The 22,874-nt window shown below is 37.7% G+C and overlaps 1 protein-coding gene across 1 annotated transcript in view; it reads right to left on the reverse strand.

Moving 5' to 3' along the window:
* Nucleotides 1–7,021: 7,021 nt before the first annotated feature.
* The window catches only part of CBLC (Cbl proto-oncogene C), a 101,562-nt gene continuing 85,709 nt past the window's right edge, over nucleotides 7,022–22,874 (reverse strand). The window contains exons 7-9 of the mRNA XM_053690867.1: nucleotides 19,844–19,975; nucleotides 9,404–9,493; nucleotides 7,022–9,106 (exon numbers count right to left, since the gene is read on the reverse strand). Of these exons, the coding sequence (XP_053546842.1) occupies nucleotides 8,621–9,106; nucleotides 9,404–9,493; nucleotides 19,844–19,975 (708 nt within the window). The 3' untranslated portion in view covers nucleotides 7,022–8,620. The remainder of the gene's footprint in view (nucleotides 9,107–9,403; nucleotides 9,494–19,843; nucleotides 19,976–22,874) is intronic.

The following is a 22,874-nucleotide window of genomic DNA, read 5'->3' on the forward strand; positions in this document are numbered from 1 at the left end:
AATTTATCATGTAAGCATAAATGTTGTTATTACCTATTCCCCATTGTTGCATAACCAATACTGTTATATTAACACACATTTTACCTCTATGATTACCTGTATCAAAGCCACTGCAAACTGTCCCTTATTTCAGTGCTTTTTTTGCATTTTAGCCAATAAGTGCTGGTTTTTACATAAACATTATCATTCTCCATGGGAGTGAGCAAAATGTTATCTATATGGCACACATGAGCACTGTCTAGCTGTTGTGCAAGATTAAAAAAAACACTGAGATAAGGGGCGGCCTGCTTGGACTTAGAAACAGGCAAACTTTTTAGAGATTATAAAGTATATTAAGATAACAGTCACCGAGATTACAAGTTTTGCGGTAACAGGGGTGCGTTGCTAACAAGCATTTTTTTTTTAACGCTCACTTAAGACAACGCTGGTATTACAGGTTTTTTTTAAACCCGGCGTTACCCGCAAAAAGGTGAGCGTAGAGCAAAATTTTGCTCCACATCTCACCTCAATACCAGCGTTGCTTACGGTAGCGGTAAGCTGGCTAAACGTGCTCATGCAAGATTTCCCCATAGGAATCAATGGGGCAGATTCAGCTGAAAAAAAACCTAACACCTGCAAAAAAGCAGCGTTTAGCTTCTAACGCAGCCCCATTGATTCCTATGGGGAAACAAAAGTTATGTCTACACCTAACACCCTAACATGAACCCAGAGTCTAAACACCCCTAATCTTACACTTATTAACCCCTAATCTGCCGTCCCCAACATCACCGACACCTGCATTATATTATTAACCCCTAATCTGCTGCTCCGGACACCGCTGCCACCTACTTTATCCCTATGATCCCCTAATCTGCTGTCCCCAACATCGCCGACACCTACATTATATTTATTAACCCCTAATCTGCCCCCCCAATGTCACTGCAACCTACCTACATTTATTAACCCCTAATCTGCCGCCCCCATCGTCGCCATTACTATATTAAATGTATTAACCCCTAAACCTAAGTCTAAACCTAAGTCTAACACCCCCCTAACTTAAATATAATATAAAATAATCTAAATAAAATTACTACTATTATATAAATTATTCCTATTTAAAACTAAATACTTACCTATAAAATAAACCATAAGCTAGCTACAATATAACTAATAGTTACATTTGTATCTATCTTAGGGTTTATATTTATTTTACAGGCAACTTTGTATTTATTTTAACTAGGTAGAATAGTTATTAAATAGTTGTTAACTATTTAATAACTACCTAGTTAAAATAAATACAAATTTACCTGTAAAATAAAACCTTACCTAAGTTACAATTACACCTAACACTACACTATCATTAAATTAATTACCTAAACTACCTACAATTAAATTCAATTAAATTAAATAAACTAAAGTACAAAAAACCCCCCCACTAAATTACAGAAAATAAAAAAATAATAATTTTTTTTTAAAACTAATTACACGTTACATCTACTCTAATCCCCCTAATAAAATAAAAAAGTCCCCCAAAGTAATAAAAATCCCTACCCTATACTAAATTACAAATAGCCCTTAAAAGGGCCTTTTGCAGGGCATTGCCCCAAAGTAATAAGCTCTTTTACCTGGAAAAAAAAATACCCCCACATTAAAACCCACCACCCACACACCCAACCCTACTCTAAAACCCACCAATCCCGCCTTAATAAAACCTAACACTACCCCCTTGAAGATCACCCTACCTTGAGCCGTCTTCACCCAGCCGGGCACAAGTGGTCCTCCAGAGGGGCAGAAGTCTTCATCCGATCCGGGCAGAAGAGGACCTTCAGACGGGCAGAAGGCTTCCTCCAAGCGGCATCTTCTATCTTCATCCATCCGGAGCAGAGCGGGTCCATCTTCAATCAAGCTGACGCGGAGCATCCTCTTCAAACAAAGTCCATGCTTAGAATGAAGGTTCCTTTAAATTACGTCATCCAAGATGGCGTCCCTTGAATTCCAATTGGCTGATAGGATTCTATCAGCCAATCAGAATTAAGGCAGGACAAATCCTATTGGCTGATTGGATCAGCCAATAGGATTGAATTTCAATCCTATTGGCTGATTGGATCAGCTAATATGATTGAGCTCGTATTCTATTGGCTGTTCCAATCAGCCAATAGAATGAGAGCTCAGTTCTATTGGCTGATTGCATCAGCCAATAGGATTTTTCCTACCTTAATTCAAGGGACACCATCTTGGATGATGTCATTTAAAGGAACCTTCATTCTTCACTTGGACTTCGTTTGAAGAGGATGCTCCGCGTCTGCTGGATTGAAGATGGACCCGCTCCGGATGGATGAAGATAGAAGATGCCGCCTGGATGAAGCCTTCTGCCCGTCTGGAGGTCCTCTTCTGCCCGGATCGGATGAAGACTTCTGCCCCTTTTAAGGTATATTTGTAATTTAGTATAGGGTAGGGATTATATATTACATTTGGGGGGCTTTTTTATTATATTAGGGGGATTAGAGTAGGAGTAATTAGTTTTAAAAATTTTTAATTTTTTTATTTTCTGTAATTTAGTGTTTGTTGTTTTTCGTACTTTAGTTTATTTAATTTAATTGTATTTAATTGTAGGTAGTTTAGGTAATTAATTTAATGATAGTGTAGTGTTAGGTGTAATTGTAACTTAGGTTAGGATTTATTTTACATGTAAATTTTTATTTATTTTAGCTAGGTAGTTAATAAATAGTTAATAACTATTTAATAACTATTCTACCTAGTTAAACTAAATACAAAGTTGCCTGTAAAATAAAAATAAACCCTGAGATAGCTACAATGTAACTTTTAGTTATATTGTAGCTATCTTAGGGTTTATTTTATAGGTAAGTATTTAGTTTTAAATAGGAATAATTTATTTAATTGTAGTAATTTTATTTAGATTATTTTAAATTATATTTAAGTTAGGGGGTTAGGGTTAGGTTTAGACTTAGGTTTAGGGGTTAATACCTTTAATATAGTAGCAGCGACGGGGGTGGCAGATTAGGGGTTAATAAAATGTAACTAGTGTTTGCGAGGCGGGAGAGCGGCGGTTTAGGGGTTTAAAATATTTATTAAAGTGGCGTTGATGTCCGGTCGGCAGATTAGGGGTTATACTTTTAATTTAAGTGTTTGAGATGTGGGGGGGAGGGCCTCGGTTTAGGGGTTAATAGGTAGTTTATGGGTGTTAGTGTACTTTTTAGCACTATAGTTAAGCCCATAAAACTCTTAACTACTGACTTTTAAATGCGGTAGGAGTCTTGACAGGAGAGGGTCTACCGCTCACTTCTTCCAAGACTCGTAATACTGGCATTATGCAAGTCCCATTAAAAATATAGGATACGCAATTTACGTAAGGGGATTTGCGGTAAGCTTGAGTGGTGGAATAAAAGTGAGCGGTACACCTGTACTTGCCAGACTCGTAATACCAGCGGGAGTTAAAAAGCAGCATTGGGACCTCTCAACGCTGCTTTTTAAGGCTAACGCAAGACTCGTAATCTAGCCGAGTGTTTGTTATTAAAAGCTGGAGAATGGGTAGTAAAAGAGTTAACTATTTTTTTTAAACAATTAAAAAAATAAAGTAGACAGGGATAGTAAAGTCAAAATAAAATTTTCCTGATTCAAAACATACTCTATCAACTAAAAGTTAACATCACCATCTAGATATTAATAGGTAACAAAAATAATTATGTGTAATGCAGCAAGTTTAGTTAAAAGTTCCACATCCCAGACTTATTACATAGTGGTGCAGTGGCGTATTTAGGTTTTGTGCTGCCCTAGGCACTCAAAATTCTGCTGCCCCCTCCCCCCCCCAAACATTTTTAGGCCTGGAGAATGGGTAGTAAAAGAGTTAACTATTTTTTTTAAACAATTAAAAAAATCAAGTAGACAGGGACAGTAAAGTCAAAATAAAATTTTCCTGATTCAAAACATACATTTTAAAATACCTTCAAATGTACTTATGTTATCGTGTTTCCTTTGTTCTCTTGGTATCCTTTGTTTAAAAGATATACTGAGGTAGACTGAAGAACAGCAAACACTACTACTGGGAGCTAGCTGCTGATTGATGGCTGCACATATATGCCTCTTGTCATTGGCTTATCCAATGTGCTCAGCTAGCTCCCAGTAGTGCATTGCTGCTCCATCAACAGAGGATACCAAAAGAATAAAGAAAAGTTGATAAGTCAATTGCAAAGATGTTTAAAATTGTATGATTCATGAAAGAAAAATATTGGGTTTCATGCCCCTTTAAGAGACTACTCTATCAACTAAAAGTTAACATCACCATCTAGATATTAATAGGTAACAAAAATAATTATGTGTAATGCGGCAAGTTTAGTTAAAAGTTCCACATCCCAGACTTATTACATAGTGGTGCAGTGGCGTATTTAGGTTTTGTGCTGCCCTAGGCACTCAAAATTCTGCTGCCCCCCCCCCCCCCCAAACATTTTTAGGCCTTTTTTCCCCTTGATATTTTTTTGGGTCAGTCTGTAAAAATGTAATTTTTATAACAATTCAAAAGAAAATGGGCTAGCAAAACACCTGCATACATGGGGTTGAATTGCATGCATCTCATACCATTTTCTCACTGAGAGAAGGGAGAGAAAAGAAGGGGAGGGGAGAAAAGTGAGGGAAAGGAAAGAAAGAAGGAAGAGAGAGAGAAGAGAGAGAAGAGAGAGAAGAGAAAGAAGAGAGAGGAGAGAGAGGAGAGAGAGGAGAGAGAGAGAGAGAGAGATTGAGGAGAGAGAAAGAGAGGAGAGAGAGAAGAGAGAGGAGAGAGAGGAGAGAGAGAGAGAGATAGAGATAGAGAGAGAGAGAGAGAGAGAGAGAGAAGAGTGGGGAGGGAGAGGAGAAAAAGGGGGAGGGAAAGAATGGAGGGAAAGAAAGGAGTGAAAGAAGGGAGCAAGGGAGGGAGTTAAGAGAAAGAAGGGATGGAGGGAAAGAAATAAGGGAGGGAGTTGATTGAGGGAGGAAGTTGAAGGAGAAAGGTAGGGATAAAGGGAAAGAAGGGAGAGAGGTAAGGGAGGAAGGGAGGGAAAGAGAATACACTTTAAAAAATCACTGCCCTTCACATGCAACAACATACAGTAATTACCATCATTCAAGTAATGAAACTTTTTAAGTGTCCATTTACTATTTACTCCGTGGGCTCATGAATGCAGAGGGAGCTAGCTATTAGTAGCTAACATACATTAGCACTGAGAGTTTATGATTAGACATCACAAGCTGATCTAAGCAGAGCACAGACGCATCCAGTCTGTTAGAGACTAAGACCTGAAATAAGCACTGCACTTGCAGACCCACCACAGTAGACAAGAGGAGGCAGCATATCAGCAAGGGCTTCTCCTCCAGCACCTTGTAAGCATATCCCTGGGCAAGTTTCTCACCAAGAACGCTTCCACTGCAAAAATGCCGGCGGCTCTAAATGAAGCAACGGTTTAAAGGAGCACTGCCTGTGAAGTATGACCTTAATCAGCTCATGTGCCTTATCTTCTCTGTAAAAGCCTGCACTTTATCACTCACTGTACTATCTGCTGGCTTTAAGAGAGACGATAGGGCAGATGTGCTGCCCCCCCCAAATCTGCTGCCCTAGGCACTCCCCTGTAGTAGTGCTAATGTTCTTAACAATGTGAATTCAATTAAACTGTTTTCCCAAACGTTCCAAGAAATATCATTTGTACTCCTTTAAAGTATCACATTTATTTTTTAAAACATAATTTTATTATAAAACATTTAAAAGTTCACATTTGACATCACACCTCACTATTACCATCTATATCATCTTTATTTGTAGTATTCTAATACAGCTCTATAAAGAGGGTATGACAGATAAAGACAAGACAGTGAAAGTAAACTGCTATGAAAAGATCACAAGGACTTAGTCCCTAGAGACCTTACACTCTCATAACATACAACATATTTTGTGCCACTAGAGGGCATTAAATAACAGATGGAGCGAATATGAGACATGGGCATTATTGAGGTGGATCGAGCTTAGCTTAAAGGGACAGTAAAGTCATAATTAGACATTTATGATTTAGACAGAGCAGACAATTTTAAACAACTTTCCAATTTACTTCTATTATTTAATTTGCTTCCTTCTCTTGTTATCCTTTGCTGAAAGGTTTATTTAGGTAAGCTTAGGAGCAGCAAATAAACTAGTTTCTAGCTGATGATTGGTGGCTGCATATATATATATATATATATATACGAATTGTCATTGGCTTACCCGTGTGTTCATTTAGAAACGAGTAGTGCATTGCTGCTCCTTCAACAAATGAGAATTAAGCAAATTTGATAATAGAAGTAAAATTGTATGTTCTACCTAATCATGAAAGAAAAAATTTGGGTTTCATGTCCATTGAAACGCATTCATTATATTGTGAGTATAACACTGTTCCTGGCATATGGGTTAGCTCCTGCATGAACATAGGATAGAAGGTCACGGTAGCTGTATAATGATTCTTTCCTTTCTCTTTTATATTGTTGGAATCCAGGCATATATTGTATGATCAGTAGGGCAGCAGGATATATTTCCATAGTGCACCAATAAATAAATTGGTAATAACAAAGCATAAACAGCTTATACAATAATGATAAAGCAATTATAGTAAAAAAAAAAGTGACCAGGGTAAATGATACAGCAGAAACCCTGCAGTGGCTTTATCTACCAAGCCTTATAGAAGAAATATCCCACAATCCATCCACTTTTATCTAATCGTGGCGGTGGCTCCCAGGCAAACTCACATCTAGTGCTTTTGCAAATGGATTTCATTCTTGCAAAACTGCTGCCATATAGTTTCCAGACACATACATGCTCCTGAGCTTACATCCATGCTTTTTAACAAAGCATACAAAGAGAACGAAGAAAATCTGAAAATAGAAGTAAAGGCGTAGGTTGTTTAAAATTGCATGCGGTACCTGAATAATTAATTTTGGGTTTCATGTCCCTTTAATAGTCCCTTTTAATACTTACATGAGCTTGAGAGTGGTACAGTCTCAACAATAACTGCACAAGCTGACTTGATTTTTATTAAAAATAATCTTTATTGAAACATATAATAAAAGCTGGCAAAAAATCCCACAATTATCTTACAAGTTATGCAATTCTTTGGAGACTCAAGCAAGGCAAAGCAAATTTTGTATTTTAATCTCTTGCAATAAATGAAACACATCTCCTGTACCTTTGGCACGTTTTCTTATAAAAATAATTTATAATGAAACAGACATTGGTGCTGTAATTGCACTCCAAAAATTTAAATAATCATTCTGAGATAGCAGTGTTCAAAAGTTCTGAAAGAATGTAATTAAAATATGTTTAAATTTAAACAGAAACTATGACAGCTGCATCACTTATGTACTTTCTGCTAATACTCATTCGGTAATTGGTACTTCCTGGTTATACTCATTAACTGTTCATGAGCGTATGTACCCAGGAGCCAATGAGCCTTGTCAACAAGAACATTGAAATGGGAAATATTTACATTAAAACACAGTAAAACATGATAAAAAATATTAAAATGTAATAAATATTATTTTTGTATGTGTAAAGGTATTTGTCTGGAAAGGGCTCCAAAGTGTGTGCATATATGTATGTAACATCATGTGTTGTACTGAATAGTGTATAGTATTATACATCACTGCTGAGGATACATATATACAGTATATATACACACACACATATATATGTATCCTCAGCACACATTGGGTGAACCAATGACAAGAGGCACATCTGTGCAGCCACCAATTAGCAGCTAGCTCCCAGTAGTGCTTTGCTGCTCTAAAGTAGATGATACTAGAAGTAAATTGGAAAGTTGTTTAAAAGGTGAGCTCTATCTTATATGAAAGTTTAACTTCTGAATTAAAGGGATATGAAACCCCAAAAGTTTATTTTGTGACTACAATTAAAATTTTTAAAAAGTTTCCTATTTACTTCTATTATCAAATTTGCTTCATTTCTATGGTATTCTTTGTTAAAGAGATACCTAGGTAGGTGTTTGTAGCCTTGCATGGTATGAAATAGTGTTGTGTGTGTATATATATATATATATATATATATATATATATATATAAATATATAGTGTGAGTATTATATATCACTGCTGAAGGAAATCAAAATAGAAGGAATATAGACCAACGTCTCAAAAAATCTTGTTGGCATATCATGAAGGGAAATATTTTACCAACGCTCACATGGGCAGACCACAATTAATTATCTGATTTTTTTTTTATTTTGTACTAAAAAAAATAAAACATGCTTTAAATGTACTTTTTAGGAAGATTTTAATTTTGTTTTTGAAATCACATTGTACATTAAATATAGCGTTCATAGCATAAATACCAATGGTTAAACCCATTTCTTCTGGTTGTACAAAGAGCAGAGGTCTAACTCAACATACAGAGCATCAGTGTGACCCTTCTGGGTCAGTAACACAATGAGCAGTACCTGCAGAGGATGCTTCCCCAATAGAAGTCTTTGGATAGGATACATAGTAAATTTAGAGGAACATTTGAAAATAAGATTATAGATAAATACCTATGGTCTTCAGCAACATCCATTTATTTCTTTAAATGAACAGCAAAGCTGAATTTACTAAGTATTGTGCAGTAAGTGCAATTTACAGTGCTATTGCAGGTTCTCCAAACTGGGATGCCTTTCTGCATTTTGTGAGTTGGGCTCTGAATTTTCCCAATGTGCTCGATGAAGAACGTCAGGGGTTCTTGCGTTTGGAAATCTGGACATCTCTTGGGTTCTGGTGATGATATCTCGAGCTTTTAATTTCATCCTTCTAGGAGGTACAGGAGGGGCTGGAACCAAAAACCATGGGGCAGTAAAAATGGAACTGGCGGAAGATGTACTGGCAGCTAAAGGTGCAGCAGGTGGCGCAGAGGGTACAACTGGAGGTGAGGAAGCAACTGAGCTCAATAAGGACACAGCAGAAGAGGAACTTGTGGAGTTCAGAGAACTGTCAGTCTCAGAAACCACAGATGCTATTGGGGAAGTAGTCCTGGGGTTTGTACCTGAAAGGGATGGACTTCCGATCCGCACTTCCTGCTCTTTATCTCCCACATCAGTTGTTAATGACATGTGAGAATCCTTTGAGGGTGGGCTCTGATGGAAAAAGAAAAAAGATAACGACAATATTATGATATTAAAATGAGAAAGAACTGTAAGAAACTGAGAAGTGATGAGAGTAAATTAAAATCCCCAGCCTTTTGAAAAGTTGGGAAACAATGACACACAAAGGCAAAGTAATGTTCCCTGCTTATCTGTCATGAAAGTTTAAATATTTTGTTTTCTGGTGGATTAGGGGGGGTGATGAAGTTAAACTAAAGAGAAATAAAAAAAATTATGAGGAAACTGCAAATAGAAAGCAAATCTACAACCACCAATATCTGCACATCTTACCTGTTCACTTGCAGTCTTTAACAATATATGTATATCTTCCTTGCCTCGAATTTCCGAGCGACAGAATGGACAGGTCTGACCATCTGACTGCTACAAAGATGCAGAAGTAAAGAATTATTACAATGCAATATTTTAACTGCAACACAGTCACATAAAGACCACCTTACTGTAACTGTTGACATTAGCGAATCTACCCACTGTAGCACTGTTTGTAAGCGCTTATAACAAAAGCATATTCACTAATATCTTATCACAATGACCTATAAAAATTATGTATTAAATCCTTTCATTTAACAATGGAGAGATAAAAATAAGCTTTAATGAAAGGCTACAATAATACTGAATTGTTGAGGCTGTTAGTGAATCTAGCCCAGTGTATAAGCTATACTGGGCCACATTACAAGTGTAGCATTTTTTAAATGGATATGAAACCCAATATAGGACATATGATTTTGAACAACTTTCAAATGAACTCCTATTATGAATTTGTCTTTGTTCTCGTGGTATCTTTAGTTGAAAAGCAAGAATGTAAGCTTAGGAGCCGGCCCATTTTTGGTTCAGCACTTGGGTAGCGCTTGTTGATTGGTGGCTAAATGTAGCCACCAATCCACAAGCACTACCCAGGAAGCTGAACCAAAAAGTGTTTTTTTAATGCTCAAGCATTAACTACGCTAGAAGTAAGCTTTTTCTCCCAAGGTGGAAAGCACTCAGCCAGAACAAAAAATTATTTTATTGTATGAACATTTTCGGAGTCTCCCCCGTCCTCAGATACCAACAACAAACAATTGTTACTTACCCCCATTAAGTAGACCCCACACCAAGTGAATCAGCTTTGCTCTGCTGTGCACAGAGCCGCAGCGTCCCAGTCACGCTACTGCTCAAATGTGCGAATAGAAGTACGGATGCCCACAGAGGCCAACTGAAAAAATCAAAGTGAAATTTGAAAACAACATTCTTTTACAATACGGTGGTAAATACAAGCAATTATAGCAATCAAACATAAGTACTAACCAGCCTATACAATTACTATCATGATGTAATCCTAAATTCACACCATGTCTTAGAGCTAGTACTTGTAATCGCTCCCTGCAAATACCTGTGTCCTGTTCCTCAAGTCTAATACATAAACTGTTCTTCCTACACTGACAGATGTAACTAAGGTTCAACGCCTAGGGTACTCTTGTCTCTAGCAACCTATAATGCATAACAAGGAATGGCTACCATATGAGCTATAAGCTCTCAAAGAATCATATGCTAATCAATATATACCCTATATCTAGCCTAAAGGAGGATCCTATAATTAATGTATCACTATTGTATCTGCTTGGATATCCCACAGACTGTCAAAAACTAACCAGTCATCATAATATTAACACCCGCCATCTACAGCTGTCACCTAAACCATGACATATAACCTACTAGGCTGGACATATCTTACTAATCTGCACCATATCTATGTAAAAGCATAAACTAACCAATATATTAGAGGTATTCAAAGTGGCATACAATTAGCAAAGATATATTGACATATACATTAACCAACTTATCGAACAGGATTAAGTCTCCAAGAGAAATGGAGAATATCTCCTTTTGGATTTCCTAGTAGTACCAATTCTGTACACCTTACCGAAGTTGCATAAACATCAAACAAAACCACCTGGCAGACCAATTGTGTCTGCCAGAGACTCCATCCTCCAATCTCTGGCTACCTTTGTTGACAGTTTCAGCCAGTTGTAAGGAACTGTCCCTCCTTTCTCTATCCAACTGATTGAAATTTTACATGAATGGACTGACCTGGAGGCTAGTGACATTCTGGTAACACTGGATGTCACTAGCCTATATACTGTTATACCACACAGGGGTGGTATACAGGTTATTAAAGAACACCTGGAAAATATCCCTACATTGGTCCATTATCAGAAGCAATATTGGAGCTGTTGAGATTCTGTCTTCAGTATAATTACTTTAAATTCGAATTGAAATATTTTTTACAAATATCAGGCACAGAGATGGGGTCCAATATGGCCCCATCATATGCTAATTTATATATGGCATCATTCGAAGGACATGGAACTACTCTTTTTCAAGATCCGAGGGTGATGCTGTTCAAACACTACATAGATGACCTGTTCATCCTTTGGCATGGATCTGTTGATGAATTGCAAGGTTGGTTTCATGAGTTGAATTCTGAAAATGATCATCTCAAGATGACACACAGCAATGTGTCGATTGACTTTTTGGACCTCAGGATCTCAAAACAAAGCAATAAGGTACATACCTCACTTTACAATAAAACAACTGACCACAACTGTTTATTAGAGGCTACAAGTTGCCATCCACCAAGCCTCAAAAAGGAACTTCCCAAATCCCAATTTAAATGGGTTGTGCGTAAAATCACAAATGACGATAATAAGAACACACAGTTACAATAAATGCATATGGGCTTTCAAAGGGAGAGCAGATGGATCTACAATTTGGACACTCTAGCACCAAAAGGCCTTAATGCCAAGTTAGATCTTCAATGTTTTTTGTAATATCCAGAATAAGGTTGGGTCCACTAGTATATCTTTGCTAATTGTATGCCACTTTGAATACCTCTGATATATTGGTTAGTTTAATCTTTATACATAGATATGGTGCAGATTAGTAAGATATGTCCAGCCTAGTAGGTTATATGTCATGGTTTAGGTGACAGCTGTAGATGGCAAGTGTTAATATTATGATGACTGCTTTGTTTTTGACAGTCTGTGGGAGATCCGGGCAGATAGATGGTGGTTTTTGCCTTAGTTAGTGGAATAGTGATGCATTATTAGAGGATCCTCCTTTAGGCTATATATAGTGTATATATTGATTACTGTATGATTCTATGAGAGCTTATAGCTCATATGGTAGCCATTCCTTGTTACACATTATAGGTTAGTAGAGACAAGAGCACCCTAGGCGCTGGACATTAGTTACATCTGTCAGTTTTGGAAGAACAGTTAATGTATTAGACTTGAGGAACAGGACATAGGCATTTGCAGGGAGCGATTACAAGTACTAGCTCTAAGACATGGTGTAAATGTAGTCTTACATCATGATAGTTACAATTGTATAGGCTGGTTAGTACTTATGTTTGATTGCTATACTTGCTTGTATTTACCACCGTATTGTAGAAGAATGCTGTTTTTAAATTTCACATTGATTTTTTCAGTTGGCTTCTGTGGGCATCCGTACTTCCATTCGCTTATGAGCTGTAGAGCAACTGGGATGCTGCTGCTCTGCGCACAGCAGAGCAAAGCTGATTTACTTGGTGTGGGGTCTACTTAATGGGGGTAAGTATTGATTGTTTGTTGTTAGTATCTGTGGACGGGGGAGACCCCAAAAACGTAAAAACAATAAAATAATTTTTTGTTTACAAATCCGGCTGAGTGCTTTCCACCTTGGGACTTTTATACTATTATTTTAAAAAGCACCCCGATAGTTGGATCAAGTTGAAGTGTGCTGGACATGTTTGGAATATATATATATATACCTATATATATATATATATATATATATATATATTTATATTATGGATAAAGTAAGAAATATTTGTAATTCTAGGAGTTCCCGAGTAAAGCGGACATTACTCAAGCCGCTGTGGGTAAAGCCAGATCTACTGTAATTCCCCTATCGGCACCATTTCTTTTGCCTCCATCTGGGGGGTTCAATGAAGTCGTCCTGTTGATCCTCTGGCATGACATCCACCTCAAGTGAACGCCCCAGAAAGGAGGCAAAAAAGATATTGACTCTGCACGCATACATCAGGCTTTACCAACAGCCACTTGGGTTATGTCCGTTTCATATATACATATATATATATATATATATACACAGTCGTCCCTTTCCCACGCATCACTTATTAGTGTAGTGTGTTAAGGCTAGTTTCTACACACTTTACAACAAAGGATCTACAGCGTATTGGATACATCATTACCACAGGTAGGGACTTTTTTTGTGTACCCCAAACAAGCGGATAATATACCTCATACTTTGAGGTAGCCCCAGGTGAGAACTTTTTTTTTAATTTCTATCTGTTCCTGTTAAAACATCTGTACTATATACAGACATCTTGCAGCAGTTTCCGTGCGAGAAAAAAGAGTTAAGAAGCAGCGGTCTTAAGACCACTGCTCCTTAACTCGTCCGCCACCTCTGAGGCGGCAGACATCAATCCGTCTGATTGCATACAATCAGGTTGTTTGACACCTCCTGCTTGCGGCCGATTGCCCGAGAATGTGCAGGGGGTGGCATTGCACAAGCATTTCTAGTGAAATGCTGGTGTAATGATAAATGCCCTAGGAATATGCTGTCGGCATTTATCGGCAGACACGATCGTTACAGCGGACTTCACTCACAGTGTACATAACAACCAGCATTATGTAATTGAATTACATGGTCTATGCCTCAACCTAATAGAGAGTTCCCATTCCTAATGCATGGCGTAGCTCAGACCTTTAAAAGTCTCGTATATAGCTTGTTCCAGAAATTTATACAATGTAACAATGTTACCTGAGTCTTCGTCCACTTGCTACCTAGTACTACTGTGAGACTTATCACCGTTGTCCTCTTCGAGTGTGGAGATGGAACACTTCAGACCCCTCCGGTCTCATACCTCACTGTCATGCCGCGCTGCAACAGCTCGAATCTGTAATTCAGCCAACACAGGAAATAGCAGGTGATGGCGTCTAGTGATTCCGACGCGCGTTTTGGGACTCCGCCCTTTATCAAGGAATATGCAGGTGTGTATGTGTAAGGTGCTATTTGAACAGTCACTGCTCAATTTCGATTGGATACTTACATACACACCTTCTGTTACATCACATATCATTCTAAAGTAACATCCATACTGCTGAACTCACAATTTACATATAAACGCAGATTCGTATAAAGCCCACGAATATTTCACAATAAGCATAATTGTTCATCTAACTACATGTTAATCTGTATACAGAAAATATTCTTGCTCACAGGAAATATTGTATATTATCCACATTCCATTAACTCTCAGATTATATCTCCCATACTGAGTCCTGCAAAGAGCAAAAATTGTATATTAATTATTAACTATATCTGTATGTTGTCACAAACCAGGATACCCCATGAAGTCACCCACATACATACACCCCTAGAGTTTATATCACAGCATACTGCGTTATATAAAAACAGATAATAATCTCAATGAAATTAAATGGTGAATACATTTTAAAAGAATAATACATGAAAATGTACGCATATATGGATATCTCAATGGTGTATTGTGAATTTTCATACTTCTAAAGTTCTAGTTCTTCATATAATACCAGAGAGTAAATAACTTATATCAGATGAAAGAAAACTCATAAAATTTGTAATCTACATATATTTTACTAGTTCTTAGCCTACCACTCAATCGTACTAGAATATTAATAAAATGAACACTATGTGTAAACGTATCACTCTATGCCACTCTACAGAGAGTCCTAGAGATATGTTCTAGTCTATCTTCTTGCAGAAAACTGTTAATGGAAAACTAATCTCTGAGAACCCCTAAGGAATGAAGATCACAGCATGTTTATTTGCAGAAAATACAATAATTACTTACATTCAGATTGTATTTGTAAAAGACTATCTCTTGAAGCACCAGTACAGCATGGCTTTCTATCTCAATTATGTATCATAAACCTAAACATCTCCACACTTACAGTCTCAGAGAGAAATTCCCAATTAGTCCTATTTATATAGAGATTATAGAAGACACAATATTGGAAACCACATCCAATCTAGAAGATACCCCCGTATGCTACCAAGATGTATATACCAAGTGATAATCTATCTTATTGGAATCTATCTGACTAAATCTTTAGATAAAATTACCCCAAGATATATCCGTATTGAGACCCCTAAGTACCATAGTATCTAATCTCCTAATCCATTGTGCCTCCTTCCTAAATAATCATTTCTGTCTATCTCCTCCACGACGTAATGGGGGTACTCCATCAACTAACTGAAACCTAAGCTGGCTTTTATTATGTGATGCTCTCATGAAATGATACGCCACCGGGGCATCTTCATAATCTTTCCCTATTGCTGCCTTGTGTTGACATATCCTATCCTTGACCATTTGGGTGGTCTCTCCTACATATGCAAGACCACATAGGCATTTAATCACATAAATTACAAATTTGGAATTACAGAAGAATCTGCCTTTAATGGGGATCCTCTTCCCTGAATGTGGATGAGTGATAAAATCTCCTTGTTGCATAGAATGGCACAAAGCGCAATTCATGCAAGCAAAGGAACCTTTTTTCATCATTTCACTGGGTTTCCTTTAGTGGCCCCAATCTTCTCAAATCAGTTCATCTCTTAGATTCCTGTTCCTCCTGTGTGAAAAAAAGTGGAGTGTCCTTAAATATACTTCCAACTTGGGTATCCTCCTTCAGAAGGTGCCAGTGTTTGCAAATAATTTTTTTAAGATTTCTACTATGGAAACCATAGTGGCATACAAACGGTACAGAAAAGCTCTTAGGATTCACAGATTTTTTCATTAGAAGACTCTGCCTTTCAACATTTGCTACCTTATTGAGATTTTCAACTAGGATTTCTGTGGGAAATCCTTTTTCTACAAACTTCTTTGCCATCTCATCCAATGGGGGTGTATGCATGTGGGTGACTTCATGGGGTATCCTGGTTTGTGACAACATACAGATATAGTTAATAATTAATATACAATTTTTGCTCTTTGCAGGACTCAGTATGGGAGATATAATCTGAGAGTTAATGGAATGTGGATAATATACAATATTTACTGTGAGCAAGAATATTTTCTGTATACAGATTAACATGTAGTTAGATGAACAATTATGCTTATTGTGAAATATTCGTGGGCTTTATACGAATCCGCATTTATATGTAAATTGTGAGTTCAGCAGTATGGATGTTACTTTAGAATGATGTGTGATGTAACAGAAGGTGTGTATGTAAGTATCCAATCGAAATTGAGCAGTGACTGTTCAAATAGAACCTTACACATACACACCTGCATATTCCTTGATAAAGGGCGGAGTCCCGAAACGCGCATAGGAATCACTAGACGCCATCACCTGCTATTATCCTGTGTTGGCTGAATTACAGATTCGAGCTGTTGCAGTGTGGCATGACAGTGAGGTATGAGACCGGAGGGATCTGAAGTGTTCCATTTCCACACTCGAAGAGGACAACGGTGATAAGTATCACAGTAGTACTAGGTAGCAAGCGGATGAAGACTCAGGTAACATTGTTACATTGTATACATTTCTGGAACAAGCTATATACAAGACTTTTAAAGGTCTGAGCTATGCCATGCATTAGGAATGGGAATTCTCTATTAGGTCGAGGCATAGACCATGTAATTCAATTACATAATGCTGGTTGTTACGTACACTGTGAGTGAAGTCTAATTGTGTGAGGTTGGATCATCATTTAAGCAAAGTTTCCCTCTGTCATAGCCGATTGAGATTGGATATTGTGGTCAACACACGGCAGCCTTTTTGATGATTACACATTTATGCAGCACATATGTGAAAGGTGCAAATGTGGAAATAGAATAACTATTGCAAGCTTGCAGTTATGAAGTGAAGAATTGATATGCATATATACGGTTCCTTGTGAGTCACGCAAGTGGAGCCAAACAAGATAATCTACATTCACTGTCATAAGGACAATTCTATCAGATGAGTTGTATTGTTTGCGTAAGCAGAGCCAATCAAGATAATCTACATATATTGACATAAAGACAATTCTATCATATGAGCTGCATTGTTTGGAAAGATTGTCGATAATCCATACAGGATTTTTTTGGGGCTAAGGCTGAGAGACTTTTTTTGCTTTTAAGTTGCCTTTTTTCTCTCTCTTTTTTTCTGGTGCAGGTGGTGCCGGTCATCACCCCCTGGGGGCACCTTGGGGGTGTTAAGAAAAAATATATATACATTCAATTGTTTTTCTGTTGTATGATGATGTGCAATAACATATTTTAGTTGATTTTTTTAGTTGAATTAAGCGGATTTGCATGGTGGTTGGGGTATGTGTGAATGAGAATGGATGAACATTTACACTCTTCTAATTTTGCATACTATTTGATACATGCTGTGGAGAAATAGGAACAATAAAAACATTTTTTTGAAAGATTCTTAAGACTCGAATGCTGGGATTTATTGATTTAATATTCTGTTAAGTGCAGAACATTGTCATTTGAAATATTTAGAGTAAATACATAGTATAACATATTACAAATTGCTATTGCATAAATATGTTTTTACATGTTTTATCTACTTAACTGCAATGCACATATATATAGCGGGGAATCTTGCCTAGATGTGCTAATTTCCTATGCAAATATTTACATTGATTTGATTTTAAGACATGGAAGATTTTAATTTCAGTTTTTTATCTCCCCCCCATAATTTTAATGAATTTTGGTTTAACCTTGAAAATAGCTTTACCAATGCAACAACCAGAAATCTATCTCCTACTGATGAGTTCCAAAAAGAACGAAACAGGCTGTCTAGTGAGTGATTTCTAGTTTGCTGCAATAATCCTGTTAAAAGGATAGCTGTGTTAAAACAGTATTTTGAAGCAAAAAAATTAGAATTTCCATATCTAATTTGCATATCTTACCCAGAATTCTCTTGTGCATTGGTAACATTGTATATGAGGTATTTCTGGGGAAAAGCGAGCGGGGAATCTTGCCTAGATGTTCTAATTTCCTATGCAAATATATACATTGATTTATATATTTATATTTATATATATATATATATAGTGAGAAAAACCAGCGATAAACCCCTTTTCGCTAGCGCATAACTCTTAGCACTCCACTCGGAATCTGCCCCATTATAAGTTATAGAGTACAATGGAATATATTTACTGCCAGCCTCTCTAGTTTTAATATGAGTGTGACGGATACCCTGGCTACCCCGACTGGGTAGCTCCGCCAAAGGGGTCCTGCTTCCTCCCTGCCGACTGCAGCTATGTAGCTGGCAAGTGACCACAGTCTGTAGCAACCCCTGATGACCGACAGCATCAGTATTCAGGTTCCCACCCTGTGGCAGACTCCAGCTACCCAGACTAGGTAGCTCTGCCAGAGGGTCCTCTCCTCTTGCTATGTAGCCCAGGAAAGTAATTTTAGCTGGAGCTCACCCAAATATCTAGACATACTAGCATTCAGGTGAAACAGGAACTGATTTTATTGTAAAACATACACTCCTTTTATACACAAAGCTCATCTTGATAAGTCACTGGACAATCCCACAATTTTCCCACCATCCCTGCCCCTCCAGACAGACCGGCGCCTCCATAGCAGCCATAGTCCCACAGAATCCCAGGACCCAGGTGTGATGGTTTTGGGGTGATCTTGGGGAGGCGGAACTTCCAGGGTGTCTTTTGAAAGCTCTCAGTCCCCAGATGCCACAGTCCAAAAAGCGACGTGATTAGTTACTGGGGACCAGAGATACAGCCCGTTAAAGTTATGGGGGTAGGGGTGTCCAAAAACCCTGGTTCCCAAAGGAGCTCCCCTCCGGTAATCCCCCCACTTCTTGTCCTCCCTACGGGCTAACAATCCCCAAAAGAGTGGAGCTCTGGGTCAAAGGGCTGCTGGAGCGACCAGGGGTAAAGTTAGTGGGTGTCCTGCTGTTCAGTGGACGACCGGGACTTCCAGGAGCCCAGCCAGCCTGAGAGGGGTTAGGCTGATGTCCGTTGTAAGGCGGCCAACCAGGAGTTCCAGGAGCCAGGCCAGCCTAGGAGGGGTTTTCCCGGTCATAGATCAGCTCTTCCATGACCAAGTGTACACAGCAAAACAACACATTGCATGCATCTGGGAAATCCCATAAACCATGAAATGACCAAATCTAATGTAACAGGGAGTGAGCCATGTAGTAGGATATCCCTGACAATGAGTTCCTTTCACTGAAGTTCACACTTTTTTCATTCTTTAGTAAACTGGCTCCATAAGAAGTAAAGTGTCTGTTAGTGAACTATACCTACTGCCCCTTTCTGTATCAGTCACGCAGATCTACTCCCCCTGCAATGTGTCTTAATGTTGTTTGTGATACAAGATTCCTATTATTCTATCTTAAAGGGATGTTGTACTGCACATTTTTCTCCTCATTAATGTGTTCCTAGTGATCTATTTTACCTATTTTACTGGTAGTATTGCATTGCATTGTTTACAAATAACACTGATTTGACATTTAAAATAGCTGTTTTTCACTTTTAAAACCAACTTTAATTATATTTTCAATACTGCATTATTGGCTATAGAAAAGCTATGTAATCTAGAGACATGTAATCCAGAGACAACAGCAGAAATTAACCTCTGGGAGAGAGATCCTATTTGACTTGGCTTAAAGCTGCTTTAAATGCAAAAAACTCTTATCAGATACTCGCCCTAGTACATTGTCCCTTTACCTGCCAGGCAGTGAGGCATTGGTCACACAGTAAGTGCCCACATGGTTGTATCCGCACATTCTTCTCATTATCGGTACATATTTTGCAGAGTTCAAATGTAGAGCCCATTTGAGAATATAACTCCCATTGTTCCTACATGAAAGGGAGGAGGAAAAGTACTTTATTTATATTAGTAGTAGTAGTAGTAGTAGAAGTAACTTCTCTAAAGAAGTAAGTTTTAGGTGGAAAATGTAAACCCTTCAAAAATGTAAACCCTTCAAAAATGAGTCTGACATTGAGAAATAGAGTAAGTCCAAGACCTCCAGCACCAGGATAACACAAACGTGCACGCTGTAAGGCTTCATACCAACAATGCCTCAAGCATATATATCCAAAAAATGAATGTACAGCAGCACTGTAATTTATATGCAATTTTATTGCAGACTGTGACAAAATCTACAACGTTTCAGATCTAGCAACCCTTAATCATGTATGAACAGATACAAACTAAGCAACTTTAAATAGCCTTTACATAGCACCTCCTACTGTGACATCATACAGGTGTGAAAATGTAAGCAACTATAAGCAACTATAATACAACTGTAGCCTGCCACTTTAAAGTGAATGTAAATTTTGATGTTTAAGTGCCCGGTTTTTAAAACTTTGATTAAAAACAGGGGCACTTTAATTCATCAAAATTTACATTTCACTCCTGTTGTGACAAAAAACTTACCTTTTAATCTTCACAGCAGCTGCTGCTTCCTCCGGTCTCACAAGCCATTTCTGATGTCAGAAATGATTGATAGGTCATTCTCCAATCACAGCTTCCCCCCCGGGGGATTCAGTGTCTGATTCACTGCTGTGATTGGAGGAAGCCAGATACCTCATTTTAGACCCAGGAAGAGGCTTTGAAACAGGTGGAGGAAGCTGGAGCTGCTGTGAAGATTAAAAAGTAAGTTTATTTTCACAACAGGAGTGAAATGAAAATATTGATGAATTAAAGTGCCCCTGTTTTTAATCAAAGTTTTAAAAACTGGGCACTTTAGCATCAAAATTTACATTCACTTTAAGGAAGCAGGGCATCTGGTAAACCAACTTAGATATCAGATCATAGAGCATATTCCAATAGAGAGGAGAGGTGGGGATAGGGAGAAAAAACTTAAACAGAGGGAGGCGTTTTGGATTTACTATTTAGAAACCAAGGGCCCCCTAGGTATGAATAAGGATTGGGACCTTTCTGTATTTGTCTAGTGTACCTTAAATGTGTAACATAACTGCCATTTCTGCTCTATTGAAACTAATATACTCTATTTTATTACATTGTAAAATTAAATAAAAGAATATTGTGTTATATCTCATAATGTGTATAATTTATATCTATATTTCCTCTGTTTTGATACATTTTATATTGATATCAAAGTATAATTGGTACTCTGGAATTGTCTGAACCCTAATGGGTTAAATCACAATCTGCTAGATTATGAGTTTTCAGCGCTATAGGGAAATTAACGACTGCCACAAAAGCGGCGTTATTTCACCTCCCTATAGCGCTGCTATTACAAGTTTGTAAAAAGCAGGTTTGTGCGGGCGATATGGTGGCGTTGAGCTCTATACCGCGCAAAAATACAAGTGCTGCTTTGACGTGCTCGTGAACGATTTCCCCATAGACATCAATCAAAAAAGAAGCCTAACACCTGCGATCGCAGAAACAAAAGCTCCGTAACGCAGCCCCATTGATGTCTATGGGGAAAGAAAAAGTTATGTTTAAACCTAACACCCTAACATAAAAACCATGTCTAAACACCCCTAATCTGCTGCCCCTAACATTGCCGCCACCTACATTACAGTTATTAAGCCCTAATCTGCTGCCCCTAACATCGCCGCCACCGACCTTCACTTATTAACCCCTAATCTGCTGCCCCCAATGTCACCACCACTATACTAAAGTTATTAACCCCTAAACCTCTGGCCTCCCACATCACTAACACTACATAAATATATTAACCCCTAAACCCCTATTTGATAATTTTGTTGTTTATTTTGTGTAATTTAGTGTATTTTTTTTGTAATTTAGATAATTGTATTTGATTAATTTAATTTATTTGATTTGATTGTAATGTTAGGTTTTATTGTAAGGCAGGTTAGGTTTTATTTTACAGGTAAATTTGTATTTATTTTAACTAGGTAGTTAGTAAATAGTTAATAACTATTTACTAACTAGTCTACCTAGCTAAAATAAATAAAAACTTGCTTGTGAAATAAAAATAAAACCTAAGATAGCTACAATATAACTATTAGTTATATTGTAGCTTGCTTAGTTTTTTTTTTACAGGTATGTATTTAGTTTTAAATAGGAATTATTTAGGTAATAATTGTAAGGTTTATTTAGATTTATTTTAATTATATTTAAGCTAGGGGGAGTTAGGTTTAGGGTTAGACTTATGCTTACGTTAGGTTTAGGGGTTAATATATTTATGTAATGATGTGGGAGGCCAGAGGTTTAGGGGTTAATAGTTTAATTTAGTATATTTCGTTGTGGGGGGCTTGCGGTTTAGTGGTTAATAGGTATATTATAGCGGCGGTGTGGGCGGATGGCAGATTAGGGGTTAATAATATTTAAGTAGTGTTTGCGATGCGGGAGGGCGGTGGTTTAGGGGTTAATAGGTTTATTATAGTGGTGATGATGTCCGGGAGCGGCAGAGGAGGGGTTAATACATTTTAATAGTGGCGGCGATGTACGGAGCGGCAGATTAGGGGTTAATAATTTTATTTTAGTATTTGCGATGCGGGAGGGCCTCGGTTTAGGGGTTAATAGGTAGTTTATGGGTGTTAGTGTACTTTTTAACACTTTAGTTATGAGTTTTATGCTACAGCTTTGTAACGTAAAACTCATAACTACTGACTTTAGATGGTAGTACGGATCTTGTGGTTATAGGGTGTACCACTCACTTTTTGGCCTCCCAGGCAAACACGTAATACCAGCGTTATGGGAGTCCCATTGAAAAAGGACTTTTTTTAAAAGTGCGGTACTGACGTTGCGTGACGACCAAAA

Source organism: Bombina bombina, chromosome 8 (genome assembly GCF_027579735.1).
Source record: "Bombina bombina isolate aBomBom1 chromosome 8, aBomBom1.pri, whole genome shotgun sequence".
Classification (NCBI taxonomy): Eukaryota; Metazoa; Chordata; class Amphibia; order Anura; family Bombinatoridae; genus Bombina; species Bombina bombina.